The sequence below is a fragment of the Larimichthys crocea genome, chromosome XIII (genome assembly GCF_000972845.2).
Source record: "Larimichthys crocea isolate SSNF chromosome XIII, L_crocea_2.0, whole genome shotgun sequence".
Taxonomy (NCBI): domain Eukaryota; kingdom Metazoa; phylum Chordata; class Actinopteri; family Sciaenidae; genus Larimichthys; species Larimichthys crocea.
The window spans coordinates 44700014-44716707 of NC_040023.1; the positions used below are offsets into that span (position 1 = coordinate 44700014).

A 16694-nucleotide genomic window follows, 5' to 3' on the forward strand; every position below is an offset into this window, starting at 1 on the left:
TACTTCTGTTTCAACACTTTATATGAATGTGGCAGAAATCTTTCAAAACTGCATTTCAGCATTTAAGAGGTGGCAGTCCGGTCAGAATTAAGTCATAGCAGGAGAGGAAAATCCCCTAATGTGACGATGATGCGATCCACCCACAAGGGCTTAGAGCTGTGGTCACTGGCCCATCTGTCAGGCCTGATCCAGGATCTTTCCACAGAGAGAGGGACAAACTGACAGACTAACAAGACTAACATTGCAATTAAATACATGCATCTTTAGTCATTTCATTCAATTTGAGATTGTTCTTCTATGGTGGTGACATCATCTCCTGAGGTGTCAAGAATAGACTTGATACTAATTGGCCAACTTCCTAAATTTAACAGGATGTCCCTTGCTTCATGAAAAGGGTTCAGAACAAGCTGCATTGGAGCACAGCCAGATTAACCTGTTAGGGGACCCTGCAGCATAATGAGTAGATCTAGAAACTCTTTGATTATGCATGTTGTAATCACAATATAATGCACATCATAAAACTAGATTTTGATATAAAACATCTCAAGATCAAGTAAAAGCAGCACCTATTTATATAGTCCATATTCCCAAACAAAATAATTACAAACATTATGACTTGTCAAAGCTGTACTAACACAGGTGGACACACAGAGAAGGGCAGGGCCACAGTGTGAAGCTGGAGCTTTTGGGCCCCCTAAGAAAGTTGTAAGCTCTGTACTCCAGCCCTGCCCTGCAGGTAAAATAGTCCTTAACTTGTTAAGTGTTGTGTTTAAGGCTCATAGGGTCATGTGACTTTAACACGCGCTTGAGCGTAACCTAATAAATGAAAGGTGAAGTTTTCAGGACATGTTCAAGGCTACAAACAAACTTCTTCAGGCTCAAACTGCACAAACTTGTAAACCAATTAAACTGCTTCTAATTTTATCCTTTTAGAGTTTTAAAAACCCTGAGAGGTATTCAATATCTTTTTTTTTATTGAATGCTTCAAATATATGAATGTACTCACATTTAGACATGACACAAATCACATCACCCACCAGCACGTTCATAAAACATTAGAAAACTACAAAATAGGGTAGGAGATATGTGGGGAGGTGTGTTCAGGGACTGTATGCTGAGTTTTATCTTGGCATGTCCTGGATGTGTCCCTGAGAACCACTGCTCTGGACAAAGACAGGTCTTCCACAAATAATAAATATGGTTTATCCATTTCGAGCTGTGAGCAGTCTGGGGTCAGTGAAATACACTTGAATGAATTCAAACGTATCAAAGATTTTTAATGATCCTGACACTGGTAGTCCGGCTCTGAGATGTTTTGTGTGATTAATGATTATAAATCTTTCTGCATCCATCCCATCCCTCGGATCTTGGTCAAAATCCAGCCCTGGTCACGTGACTCCGGGATGAGCCAGATTAACGGCTCCGGGTTTGCCAGGAGTCCACAACATCGTCTCCAACATACGCTGGATGTGGCGGTCCTAGAGCCAGGGAGGCAAACTATTCATCTTTTTTTTAAAAAGACATAATTGTCTTGAATAATTAATTTTAGACAGCATTCATGAAATAGCTTGACATACATAGCAGAATAAATTAATAATGATTTCGCCGTGGGACCGGTGGTACTCGACGAGCTGCTGTCTTTGCTGCCATGTACGGACAGGCACCATTATTCTGGGAATATGGTATATGGTAAGTCCTGTTTTTCAATCGGCATGAGACCGAACATGTCCACAAATCTTCTGAAATATGTTGGACATCAGGTGATAAATAACAAGCCGCTGAGTTGTTGGGGACAAAGCTAAGTTAGCTAGCGTCTGCTGTTTGTTTTTCGGGACTGTTTTTTTTATTTTATTTGCCATTTTGAGGACGTCCTCGGTTTATACGACAGTGTAACACATTTAAACTGTAATGTCAGCTAATGAATGTCCACCATTTCAATGTGAAACGTCTTATTCAGCTGTGTACACGCACTTTTATCAAAATAAGCACATATGTAAATATTCGTTTTAAAGCTAACGGTACACTTTATTGTTGTGTTGGATTGATAACCTCACCGGCACATCCCGTCTGATTTGTCCTACATTTGTACCGGTTAAATATAGAGTTTGCTTCTGTTTTATTTTTGTTTTTTTCTAACCCAGGGGATAACCTTAAAGTTTTAAACATAGTTCAGTAAGCCTGCTAAATCCCTGACCTTTACTAAGTGTTAGTCCTCGTCTATGTTTGACCCCACTACTAATCAAGTCGTCAAAACGAGCCCACGCCAGGAGAAGTGGACTGTTGCCTCCATAATGTGTTTTTCCATAAGCTGAAAACAGACATAAAGGACTCATAAGGTCATTTTTCTAATCGTGCTGCTTGGACACATGCTGTGCTGTAAATATTTGATCATCAGCTCATCATTTCAGTCACTTCCAGCGCCGCAAATATGAGGATTCGATGCTTTTATTCCATTTTATATTACTGTTAATTAAATATCTTTGAATTTTAGACTGTAAGTCGACCACACTAAGCAATTTAAAAGAGATTTCCTGGTATCTTGTTACAATAATAAAAATAAGTAATAACAAGTTATGACCCCGATCAACATTTCATGTCCTCAGCAGCTGACCTGTATCATATCTTCAATTGAAAATTGTCATAACTTAAGCAGTCTTTTACTTCACCTACAGTTCGTTTTGCATTTGAATTACCTTACCCAGCCCTGATCCACCTGATCAATCTTTCTGAAGGTTAACCCAAGAACAAACAACAAAACGAGTCCTGTGGAATTTATTCTAAATATTGATCTTTATTTCCCTGACAGCTCATCAATGCGGTGGTCCTACTCATCTTGTTGTCGGCTCTCAATGACCCAGTTCAATACCGCTACCACCTTACCAGCTCTGAGCTGGGCACCGACATCGACGTCATGGACGATGCAAGTGAGTGCGAATAAGCCACCTCATTGTTACATATGTGACTCGGATTAGATGTCTTCAGTGAGTTATTGCTTATCAGTCTGCATAAATAGTTCACGTTCAAGATGATGTGAGCGTAAGATCCAAACAAAACACAGCCTCATAGTCAATTAGATTATTAATTATCACTTTTACAGGGAGTCTCCCCCCGTAATTCTTGCTGGAGTTTAGCAGAAAACATCAGAATATTTAAATAATGAAATACCCAGACAATATGAGGTTCCATGGCTCTGTGACAATATTACTTGGCTGTATCTCTCCGCTCTGGTAAAGCTCCATGTGTTTCTGCAGCTCTAAAATCCCCTCTCCTTTCTGCGCACCACTTCTTTTGCCAGAATGCTGCTCTCAGCACCGACATAGCTGAGTAGGCTCGACTCCATAAAGAACAAATCAGATCGCATGTGTGTTTTCAGTGCTTCCCACCCCCCCTCCAGCAGATATCATCATCATCATCACAGTCGCCTCTGGAACGCCACAGACTCTGTCACTGGCTACTCTGATTAAAAAACAAAAAACAAAATGACTGCTCTAATTCTCCATCGGATTAGGACGGCCATCTTGACTGACTCCCCGTCACATAGCGTTGTAGCTTTGTGCAGCGTCGGTCTACGATTGCGAAACGGTTGGGGGAAAGGATGGAGATGGAGACAAGCTGGTGTCATGGTTTTGTAACAGGCAGCTGTCAGTGGCATCAACGTCACTCGAATCGTACACAGAGTAATCACGAAGTGAAAACTCAGATGTGTAGAGGACGTGCCTGTGGGGTGAGGGGTGGCATTTATGTATGCACGCATTGTTTGCATGTATGTATTGTTTATATATAGTATGTGTGAACATGTGTGTGTGTGTGTGTGGCAAGGGATTAAGATGAGAGGGTATCATCGTTTCCTGAGTCTTATCACAGTATCAGTAGTGCATTAATCACTGCTGCTGAGTGTAAGGGCACACCATCGGTCATGATATACACAATCTGCAATCCGTTTTTTCTATTTTGTTTAACTGCTGATGTGGCACACTGATCTGGGCTACCTTTTACAGCACATGTGCTGGTATGATGTATCAACTGGATGTCAGTGGATCGCTGTTAGTCACTGGTCCACAGCGACACTGACAAGTGTCTCATCAGTCATTTTTCACAGTTCTAATTTGAATGCGAGAGAGATTGTCATGCGAGGGGTGTTAAATTGGACTAAAAGTAACATTTAGTCAAATTTAGCACCCCTTCCATAACAATTTCCTGTGTCGTGGTCGTGTTTTGAGTGGGTGCTAAAAATAAAGCGGTTACTTAAGATGCTTTGTTTTGTAAAATCCATGCCCGTGTTAAGACTTCTGGATTACGTCAGTGGACTAAAGAGTTCCGGCGAAATTCCGTGTATGCTGCTGTTCTTCGCAGTTAATCTGTTCTCACGTTGTTCCGATTCTGTGTGTTTTCTTTTCCGCAGACATCTGCATAGCCACCGCAATATCCCTACTCATGATTCTTATATGTGGCATGGCAACATACGGTGCTTACAAGGTAGATAAACAAACAAGACAAATAAGATTCACACAGACATTAACCTGTCATTGTTCCTTCTGAGTTTCTTCTCTTTCTCTCTCCCTCATAGCAACATGCAGCTTGGATCATTCCATTCTTCTGCTACCAAATCTTTGATTTTGCCCTTAATACACTGGTAGCCATTAGTGTGGTGGTTTATCCCAACACGGTGCAGGACTACCTCCAGCAGCTGGTAAGAACCGTTTCCATCCAACCAAAACAGCCACCTTAATGACTGCTTGCAGACTTACTTTGTGCACTCTATCTGTGGAGTAACTGTGCTAAAAGAGAGGCATTCAGTCAAAACAGGTCACCTAGGGAACAACACAGGTCTTAGTTATGTAGATTGGGTGTCCACTTTCGATTCCTTGGTCGTTTAGCACTGAAAGGTCAAGTTTTGTCAGATGCTGATTTGTAAAAGGACACTTTCTCACTTTCTGCCCTACCTTCCACTCCCTCCGTTCCAGCCGGGGACATTCCCTTACAAAGAGGACATCATGTCCACCAACAACATGTGCCTAGTTTTTGCAGTCCTCCTTTTCATCGGATGCATCCTCTCCTTCAAGGTAAGCCCACAGACGCTCAGCATCACTGCACATTCTCCTAATTTGAATGACGTTGAACTGGACTGACCCATAGAAAAATGAATGTATGCAACACTTTGCTACAGATCACACACGCTCACTGAACTTTTGTTCCCTGTGGATTTGCCTTTTTATAGATATCGCAATGATGAATGTAATGATTAAGGTTATTAAGTGTCACACTATGCACATCTCATGCGGTATGAACCATATGGCGTGTATAATGAATCTGCCAGAGTGAACATCATCAGTGTTCTTCATGAGATTATCACACAGTCAGAGAGCAGCGGGTCAGGCACAACAGGAAACCAACTCCTGTCAGGCTAATTCCCCCTTAATGCATGGATGATTCTCCAGGCGCAGCTATGCTCTGGGCGTCTGGGACGAGATGGGACATGAAGTCATCTGTACAATCAAATCAAGTTGTTTCTCCTCTAAGATCAGTCTGGAAATGTTCGTGGCAGATATCCAAAGCCAGAGCCGGGGTTGTATGATAGGAAGCCACTGGAAGATCCACTGCTGGACTTAGAGAGAGAGAAAACGGTTATAACAGCGTTGTTGCACAGATGGTTGACCTGATATGCTTTGTTGCTTTTCATTTCATCATTTAAGGTCAAATATAGATGTGTGCTTGCTCAAAACACAAAAATACTCATACAATTTGCAAAGCTAAATGAATAGAAGCCCATCTTTATTGATGGGCAGCACTTGCAGAATATATTTGTTACTGTAGTGGCGATAGTTGAGTCATTTGCCTGGAAAAGAGCCAGATCTGAAACCTCAAGGACGCTTTCAACTCTCAGCACAGAGGCAGCACCTGCTGAAGTTTCTGCCGGAGCCAACATCCTCCACTTGACTGCACTTGGCATAAATGACAAATGCAGACGGGCAGGAAGAAGGAGGTCTGGAGAGAGGAGAGCGAGAGAGAGAGAGAGAGGGATGTGGAGGATAAGAGAGGTGTAGATGGACAGATTGTTAGATGAATAAAGAGACCCAGAAAGTAGATGGGAAAGATTGTAAAAGTCAGACTTTGTAGAAATGCGTACTGTGTACCTAGAGACTGAAAATGTTATTCCCAACAAACAAAACAGCATTTTGACATAAAAAAAATTAAAGGTAAATTTAGATATTTCCTTTTAAAAAAAGACAAAAACAAAATGAGCTATTTTTGTATAACTGTTTAATGTTTTTAAATGGTTATTTCTTAGCTGTATTTGCATTATTACAAGCACGTTTTAAATGTACAATACTGTGGTGCATAGCTCAGTTTGGAGTCAGTCTCATAGAGGAGGTCAGATGTAAAAGTGACTGGCTTGCAGGCAGCCTGGTTTCCTGGTTGGTCGGTTGCGCTCACTGCTGGCAAAGGTACCGACTCAGCAAGCTACTCACACATAAACACAATGAACCTCCTGTTCTTCTGCCAAGTCAGACAAACCTAAAGCCTAGTGCTACCGTGGTCTTACTGAGGGTCGGAATGCCTGATGAGTTGCGTCGGCTAAAATGTTGGTGGAAGACCAAGAAGACATTGTTGAGGAAAATGTCCACACATTCAAATATCTTGTCTTTGAGTTGCCGTGTAACGTATCCTGAGCTTATATCAAGTAGTGATATGAAGTGTCTCTGCCGTCATCATCCCTAATCTTTATAAATGGATAAGATCATAGCAAAGAGCATCAGTAATAACGGAGAGTGGAGACAATGTTGTTAAAGGTCATTGTGTGTGTTCTTTGTATTCACCTCCCGGGGACAGGCCTACCTGATCGGCTGTGTGTGGAACTGCTACAGATACGTGAGCGGCAGGGGCACCACTGAGGTCCTGGTTTATGTCACCACCAATGACACCACGGTGAGTCCTCACATTCACCCTGTAGTCCATCACCTCAAGGGCAGACTGAAAATCCTGATAGATTCATGATCTGAGTGGGGAGGATTTTCAGTGTCTATTATATATATAATATTTATATATATCATATATATTAGTTTTTGTTTTGGCTTTCATTATATAAGGTGAAGATAAAGGATTTGAAAAGTCACTATGCGTAACACATTAACGTGACTACAGCGTATCCCATGCTAGGCTCAACATTGTGAGGTTTTATTGAGTTATACTAAAACATAGAATACATTTACTCTTTTATCTTATAGCAGTTCAGTGAGTTGATACCTCTAAATGCACAAGGTAAGGATTAGAGCCATTACTTGTGATGTACAGCTTGAATTGTGCTTAGAGCAGCAACTTAGAGCCTGAAAATGAACAGATAAAACTAGTAAATGCAAAGTTCAGCAAAAACCTCATTAACCTCAACCTCAGACTTGAGATCAATGAATCCATGTAATGCAGGAATGATTAAATATCTCAAAAACCGGATTGATCTCTGCGATCATAGACGCCTCATTAATGAGGAAACAGTCCCACGTTCATATTTTATTGGCTTTTAAATGCATATTCTTTATTTTAATTCTGTTATATATTGTGGTCATGAAGTCATGTTACATAATCATTTCAGGAGAGTTTGGGTTAATGAGGTCCTGCTTTTAAATGATCGTAACTTGAATGAATAGAGTAGTGGCCATGTCACCGTCCCTACACACATGTACAGATGGAGATGCTCTGTAGTATTTCAACCCTCAATTCAATTAGAAATGGCTGAAAAAAGCAGCTGTTAGCAATTTACAGGATTTTCTAATACTAATTAAAGGTGATTAAATGCATAAAAACGTAAATTTCAAATAGAAAAATAATAGTTCACGGCATAATCTAACTGACAGACCACACTGTCAGTGTTGTCACTGTGCAGTTTATCTCTTTATCGTCTGACAGTCAGAGTGTGGTGTGGGCAGCAGTACAGTAGGTGCTGTAGGTCATTCCCGAGGTGTGATTGGCTGGCTGTGCAGAGCTGGGTGTCGTCAAACCCCCTCGTCCTCCTCAGTGTTGACTCACAGCATTTCTGAAGAGGCTTTAGCATAGTCACGGTTTCCATTTGTCTCTCTATCTAATAATCCTCCACCCTGATACATAAGACATTAATCTGTCTCACACCCGCCGTTGTCTCAATATGTAGCACTTGTCACTTTGTCCTTGTTGTTGTCTTGGCCATGGTTCACACTGCTGACGTTTGTCACCTTACAAAACAGACTCTGCATGCAGGAGATAATCCAGCATGCTCTGATATCACATTGTGTATCAGATGGCCTTTCAGCAAATATTGGATATGTGCCCGTCAGTTTTGTCCCCAACAGATATGATGAAGGCAAAATGTGCATGGACCAGAGAAAACGAGAAAAAAATCAATCTGCACATAAGTCAAAGAACAAAAATAGCATTATTCTGAACATATTTCCAATAAAATCCATGAAAACACCCAAAACAACAATATTTGTCCATCTCACAATACTCTCTGACTTCCCTATTTTGTTTATGACTGTCAGCCTGGAGCCAATTGATTAAATGTTTTACAAAAATACAATAAAATAAGCTACTGTGACCATGTTCATGAAGGAAAATGTCACCCAGAGCCACAGTCTGACTTATTGATTTATTTTTAATAGTTTCTAGACAGCTATGGGACAGAGGAATAATAGTTTTGGTCATCTCTTTGGGATTTGTCAATAATAAATGAAATGTAGAATATTGCCTTATTGACTTATTTTTATTCTTAGCAGTTAGAAAATAATGAAAAATAAACTTATTTTATAAATATTTAAAATGTCCTTTTGTAAACAAATCATACAAACTAAATGAAGTTCTGACTCTCATCATTAAGCAACTAATAGAAAATCAAATGTTTATTCAGATGAATGAGGAAACTGAGAACATACGAAACAAAACGAACCAAACAACTGAGGCAACTAGGTCAATGTGAAGGCCACAGGCTGTGTGAATTTTAATTAGAGAGGTATCAGGATGAATGCTTTTCAAATGGAGCCACATATCCGTGGCTCGTGGTTCACGCAGGTTAAAAGTCTGAATAGTGACGACATGTTTTTATGGCTGCGTTCCCCCTCTCTCCTGAATGAAAAGAGCGCTCCGTCTATTTTTACTATTAGAAAGCCGGCAGTGTGTCTAAATGGCTTTTTACTGCCTCGAACATCAAGTACCCAGCTGCTTATCTGCTGTGCTTTTCTATAAATGCCATTAAAATGCACATGGGTCGTCGTCTCTCTCTCTCTTTTCCTCCTCCTCCTCCCTCAGTATATCTCTCTCTATCCTTCTCTCTTCTTCTGGACATGTTACATAATTGTCTGCTTGTCCGCTTCATTTTAAATCCTCTCTGTGATGTGTTCGCCGGGCCTCCCTGGCTGCTTCACAATTCACTCCCCTCAGAGCATATTCTCTCTCTCTCTCTCTCTCTCTGACTGAATTAGCAGCAGGGCTGGTTTTATAACACCATTTAAAGAGAGAAGGCAGTCTAACCTCTAAAACACGTGGATGTGTGTGTGGATGTTTTCTTTGCAGCTATGGAGAGAAATCTGCAACAGTTACTAAGGCTGGGATTAAAATAACTCTGTTTATCATTTAATGTTCTATATGAACTATCTGAGTGTCTTAAACTGACATGTTGTAACCCAGCTCAATGAAAGAATGCAACAATTATATATTATATCACATATAGTCTGATGCGACTTATTCCTCTGTCCCATAGCTGTCTAGAAACTATTAAAAATAAATCAATAAGTCAGACTGTGGCTCTGGGTGACATTTTCCTTCAGAAAAACGGTCACAGTAGCTTTATTTTTTCCACTTTATTTTATTTTATTTTTATTTTTTACAGGCTGACAGCCACAGACAAAGTAGGGATGTCAGAGTATTGTTAGATAACGGAAAACAACGTTTTACAAAATAAACTCACAAAATATCAAGTCATATTTTTCTTATCATTAACAGAAAGATACAGTTTCTCTCTTTTATCAAACTAAGCTTAAATACCTTGTTGACCTAAAAAATGTAAAACACGTGTCATTTAAATGACAGAGAGAGACAAAGTAAAACTCACTAAAAGCATCGTAATAAACTTCTAAACCACACAGTTAGATGTGATAATATTCTGGCTCTACAGCTGTTTTCCACCAACCTCATTTCGGAGGCAGACGATTAAATGAGTCTAAAAAACAACCAGTGATGAGCTCACCGATATATTTGTCCCATAACATTAATGCAGCAGCAGTGGATGACTAAAATAGCTTTTAACTAGCTTCTGAAGACACAAGTGACAGTTACAAAATAATAATAATAATAACTGAAACATATTCTAACTGTAGTATAAGTACATCAATATGAAGTCAAGAAAATGACTCAGTTTGCTCAGACATTGGTCATACCAGGAAAAACATGTTTAATAACATATCACATGAGTGAATTTAAATTCATTATTGGTGCATTTTCTGCTTATGAATTCAACTTTTCATTTGGAAGAGAAAATAATCTGATCTAGCTTTCCACATCATCTCACAGGCTTCTCCAGGAAATGGAGCAGATTTAGGTGTCATCACATCACGATACGTGAGCTGTCTGTCGATTGATTCAGGCTGTGAGATGCAGCTGAAAGCTCCGAGAAGGTTAATTACAGACAAACTGTCACCACCAAATCACTGAACCACCTTTTGGTTTTTTCAGGTTCTGCTCCCACCGTACGAGGAGGCCATCGCTATGCCACCGAAGGAGGCCCCCCCCCAGTATATGGAGGCATGAGAGGCGTCCTCGGTCCTGGATCATATACCGCCTACTCAAACTACCCCCAACACCTACCATATCTCCCTCCAACAATAGGACCCCGACGCTGGCCACAACATGTTGAAAAGCAAGACCAATCAATGTGTTAGAGGCTGGTTTCAGCTTGGATTCCTGCCAAGTTTAGATTAGATTAGGCTGACCCCCTCCCAACCCAGCTTCCCACTCGCCATACACCACCCTCTGGTTGTTGTGACGTATTTTCCTCCCCCCTCGTGTCTTCTGTCCTCCTCCAAGGACAGTATCACGACAACTTCATCCTCTCCCGACCACCACCACAACCCTCCGTCTTGGCAGCTGCTGTCCCCCTGGCAGCATCTAAACTCTTGCACACCCTGAACATGCTGTCCCAACTTAATTTGCACTTTTCTTTGAGTGAAACGTGCACCGGTCAGGCCACCAACTGTTAACCCCCAATACTGTGAATCTCCCGTGTGGTCTTTGTCTAGAAACAAACTACCTGAAGAGAGAGAGAGCGACAGATAGCATGAGACAGAAAAGCGACATACATGATCAGTTATGCAAGAGCACTTTTTTTCAGAAAATTGACAAATTCTTTCATTGAATGTAATGTCAAGGTATTTTTGTATGACTTTTTGTATAAGAGTGAAAAGTGAGAGCAAATGAAGTGAGTGAAAGTGAAAGGCTGTTCTGTTGTGATAAAATATCATCTGTGTTCCGGTGTAGCTCGTCCTGCAGGAAATCGTATTGAAAAAGGTTCCTTGACCACTAAACAACTACGTCTTCCTTTTGTATCCATGGTAACACACTGTCTGTAAACCTCCAATCCACTGACTGCCAGTGGAAAAAAAAAAACGTGTTCGCCCGTTGATTTCTATCACAGTATTCCAGTTTGCCTTCCTGTCTGTTCCTGAACTCAAAATTTAAGAAGACTGGCATTAATCTAATCATCCAGTGAAGCACTTATCACCAACATCAGTGTTTTACACACACACTCTCACAACACATTCACATCCAAAAAGGCGACACGCATACTTTAAAATCTAAGATGTGTAAACATTTGTGTGTGAAAATGCTTCAGTGAAGACGTCTTTGTTTTTCCCGTCACGTTGCAGCTGCAACAGCATCGTCTGTGTCTTTGTTTTTTTGGTTTTTTTTACGTGGATCATGGTGTATAATCTGATCTTTTTAGTTGAGCTAACTTAGCTGGACTGAGGGCATTTTCCTATAAAGAGGCGTGACATGCTGCTGCACATGCAGAGACTGTGTGTGTGTCTGTGTGTGTGTGTGTGAGCGTGAGCGCGTGGGTGTGTGTGTGCATGCTTGCCTGAGTGTTATGATGTAACTCCTAGGTCCTTTATATGTAGTACTTTTTTTCTTTTGCACAAGCAGTGATATCATTTTGAGATATTTCCTGTGCTGGTGACCTTTTTGAAATTAACAATGGATTTTAAAGTTGTGATTTAGCTTAGTATAGTAGCACAAAATCAGTATACAGTATGAAGCTAGATGCTTGTCTTTTGCCCGGACCTCTTTAGGCAATAAATTGAGACATAATAATGAAACAATATTAGATATACCTAATCCCATTTTTCCAATAATTTTAAGTAGTATTTGCTATCATGAAACTTTGAATCAGAGTTACATTTTGTCATTCAGACTATGCAACAGTGCATTCAACAATGTTAGATCTGGAAAGTAGTATTCCGTTTGATACTAATACTGTAGTTGACCATGTAGCCATTTGTTGGCCCCTTCATCATTGTCCCTTTGTGAATTATGACCACTGCTTTTGCAAATCCAACAAAGCTGAAAATGAAATTGCACTTTAAATTCAGCGTGAGCTCACTGAGGACTGACGTGTTTGCGTGTCTTTACCGCGTCATGCTGTAGCTGAGTGGTTCAAATATGAGCAGACAGCCTCTTCTGGATGACACAAGCTTCTAAAATGTAAACATCATTATTTGCATCGTGCAATGTCAGATTCTAATGTCATCAAATTCAGCTGATTCGGCTTGTGCCATATCCGGACCAGCGGATGGCTGATTCGTGGCTCGTTTTATTAGAATCACTTCAAGACACTTTCCACTCAGACACATCCTCTTGTTGGATCTGCATGAGCTCATGTCTTAAATTCTGAATAATAAAAAGATAAATCAACCAATGTCTGCTGCTGTTTATTGAGTCTAATGTTTTGATTTGTACTTGAGATTTCAATCATCTTAAAAAGAAAAATTAGGTGACTACTAGAGATGTGAAAGAAGCCCTTTACCAGAATAAACTGTTTTCCACTATACATTTAACTCATAAGACATCACATAAATATTAGAAAGTATACTGAAGTACATACTGACTTACATACAGAGAATTGAAATAACATTTCCCTCATATACCTGGTGCAAACAGCAATAAACCTGAAATATAAAATACAAGTTTAAAGAGATTAAAAACAAATACAGCAAATATAAAAAGTATCAATATGGCAAATATAAAAAGATATTTATCTATAGTGTGATATATAAATAGTATGAACAGTATAAACTTGTATGTGTAATACTGGATATTCTTTAATCTTTGTTGATAGTGGTGCCTTATAATCATTTGAGATGGTACGAATGTTTGCCATGACACAGAAATAAACAAACTAATAATGATCATGCAAATTAGATACAAAATCTTAACAGAGATATTGCAATTAAAAGAAAAACAAGCAAGAAAATATAAAAAGAACAAACAGCACAGGCCATTTTATCTTTTACACAGTTTCAGTCTTCGCTCATATTCTAACAAGTAATAAGCCTTTTTTTTTAACTTTATTGTATAGAGACAGCTGAAGAGTGACAGGAAGTGGAGAGAGAGAGAGACAGGGAATGACATGCAGGAAAGAACCACAGGTTGGATTTGAACCCTGGGCTGCCGCAGCAAGGACTGAGCCTTTGTACATGGGGCGGCTGCTCTACCAACTGAGCTAAACGACACTCCAAGTAATAAACCTTTTTACAGCAGCCATTTTGGAAACAGTAATAGTTGGAAGCCTGCATTGTCCCTACTATTTCATGTTATTAAGATATTTGTATGCCATCTTGAGAATCAAATGAGAAGATTGTCTGTGTATGGTGAATATGAGGTTGGAGCCAGCAGCTTGTTGTTGCTATGTCCAAAAGTAAATATACCATCACCTCTAAATGTCACTAAGGAACATTTTCACAGCGATATTTGAGTAGACAGAGCAGGAGAGCACGGGTGATACTCGTTCAAAGATGGCCATGTGTCTCTTTTGTGCCATTTTGAACGGAGCAGAGCCTTAATATAATAATAATATAATAGTATAATATAATAGTGTCACCTATATTGTAACACCTGCGCTGACCCTACTATTTCATATCAGAATGGCTGTTGTGAAAAAGGTCTATACTAGTTCTACATCCAAAATAAGAGGCACTCATTTTGACACAGATGCTACTCATAGCATTAATGATGGCTCCAGCATGAACAATACAAGGACCCTACAACTGAAGCAGCTAAATGGAGTTTAGCCATTGTTCTTTTTTTATTATTATTATTTGTTTTTATATTTATCATTACATAACATTACACACAACATAACATTTAGTTTTCAAATATCAGAATGTGTTCTGTGAAAAAAAAAAGGAACTTCATTTCAGTGTGAGTATGTCAAAATCTAAACTGGGATTTCAATTTGTCCAGTATGTGGTTATTAGAGCTGACTGAAGCTGACATGCTCATCTTATTCAAATTACATGGTGTCTGTGTCTTGTGATAGGGGTGTTGGCATCTTGGGAAACACCACTCAACAAAAAAACAAAAAAAAATTAATGCATCATAGGCTGAAACTGAGCACAGCGGCTCACTGAGGGCTGACTGGGTTGATTTAATGCCAAGAAATTCACTTTAAATCAGCATCTGGCCTGTAATGCTGGGGGTGTCTGTGATGTAATATAGTCATTGCATTCATCATATTGTCTGTTATGCAGAAGAACTTGTAAGTAGTACACAGTCCTTTTCTATGCACATACAACCAGACACTAATTCATGACCAAGTCCGAGCAGATTGCTCTGAAATGAAAGTTTCCAGAATATGAGCATTCAGAATAACATGCCTCCAGCTCGCTCTGATTCAGTGTCCCTCAGTGGGGATGAATCAGCTGGCAGCTCAGCAAGGATTTACCCGCCCGCCTCAAAATGGATGCTGGCATTACCTTGGGCCTGGCAGTAGGCTAGCAGACAGACAAGCTCACCTACTTTCTACCACTGGGACAGGCCAGGAGGGGAAAAAGCAAACAAGTGGGTCACATTCCATCTCTTCCTTGCTTGTTAGATGCAGATAGGGGATCGCACATGACCTCAGCTTCAAAAAGAGGGAGATATTTGTAGAAGAGTGGTTTAGTAAAATCCATCAGCATACTTTGTGTGACCTGGATTGTATTCATACTCTGTGCCCTTTAGAGACATTTTACCCAGAAACACATGTGCTCTCCTACCTGTCATGATATTGGCCAGTGGCAATGAGAGATGATCAATAAAGTTGTGTGAGAACATGAAGCACACAGCGTCCAGTAAATGTCCACTGAGGTGTAACTGATCATCGTCGTCATATACCATCCAGCTGATGTTCCAGTGGTGACCAGCATGGCCTGACATTCAGCTGCTTTGATTTTTGATTGATTTCTATTCAAATGGCTTTGTTCTACACAACTGGAGATAAATTAATTAAGAGGGAACCAGTTTAATATTTAGAGATCTGCTAAAATATGATAACAATAAAGAAATCATCCTAACAGCAGTCCATGTGAGGTGCTGGAGGATGCTGCATGGCCCCTTACAGGCTCCTAAAAGTTCTATTTATGGTGCAGATTGTTTAGATTTTTTTCTGCAACCTCTCTTTCAGTATTGTCCTCATTTAGTGCGGGGCATCTGCTGCACGTGAAACAGATCTTCTGGGATGATTTCATTCTATTTAATTCTGAATCATGAAAACGGCTTAGGGAAACTGTGAGTGGAAAAACCAGGTCAAACCACTCGATGGATGATGGATGGCTTATATGTCTCTCTGGGTGGATGCACCGGCCTGCCTGTAAAGCCAGAGTTTTAAACCTCAGCGTATGATGTGGATGTGCCCTTTTTAACATGACGGAAGCTCATCTCACTTGGTTTGGAAAATGAGAGTCACTTTGGCTGACAGTTAACTTTAGATCCTGGGAACAGAATTTGACTAAATAATCTCCACTCTTTCAGCAGCTTTTATTTGGGCTTAAAAGTTTTACTTAATAAAGTCAAAAGCTCCAGAAATGATTAAGTGAACATGAGTGGAGATTATTCTAACAACCACTCAGTTATTTCAGTGGAAATAAAAAGCAGTGCTCACCTGGCATTATTCAGTACCACTTTCCCCAGGCCACACGGATCCTGAACTCTGCATAACAACATAGTCCCATAACTGACCGCACTACACCACACTACACCTACATTACACACACACCAATTCATCTGCACATCACTGCTCTCTCATAGTGAGATTTTTCTGTTTACATATTTATATAATGCTAATTTGTATTATACGGGTCATGTACATAGTTGTAAATATAGTAACATAGTGGTGTATATCTTTTTTCTAGTTTATTTATTTTTCTAGTTTTGCTATTTCTATCTTACATTTTATTTATTCTTCTTTTCTATCTTATTTTCTTTTTATCCTTTTGAGTGTTTTTTTGCACAGTCGCGACAGTCACCTTCATTTCACTGCCACTGTACCTGTACTTTTAGGCATGTGACAAATAAAAACTTGAATCTTGAATCTAATGCTGGCTTCTGCTGAGGACCCAAAAAAGACCCACGTCAGCATGTGTGATGTCCATCAGCAGTTATAGATGAAAAGCTTTCAAACTATCGGCTTACACTACCAA

General features: G+C 39.9%; 1 protein-coding gene across 1 annotated transcript; it reads left to right on the top strand.

Moving 5' to 3' along the window:
* The first annotated feature begins 1418 nt into the window (after window positions 1-1418).
* Window positions 1419-12931, top strand: laptm4b (lysosomal protein transmembrane 4 beta). Its single transcript, XM_010730459.3, has 7 exons — window positions 1419-1689; window positions 2807-2924; window positions 4403-4476; window positions 4568-4690; window positions 4965-5063; window positions 6832-6927; window positions 10696-12931. The coding sequence occupies exons 1-7, from the start codon at window positions 1597-1599 to the stop codon at window positions 10768-10770; spliced, it is 678 nt and encodes a 225-aa protein (XP_010728761.1). The 5' UTR covers window positions 1419-1596; the 3' UTR covers window positions 10771-12931.
* Window positions 12932-16694: the final 3763 nt, after the last annotated feature.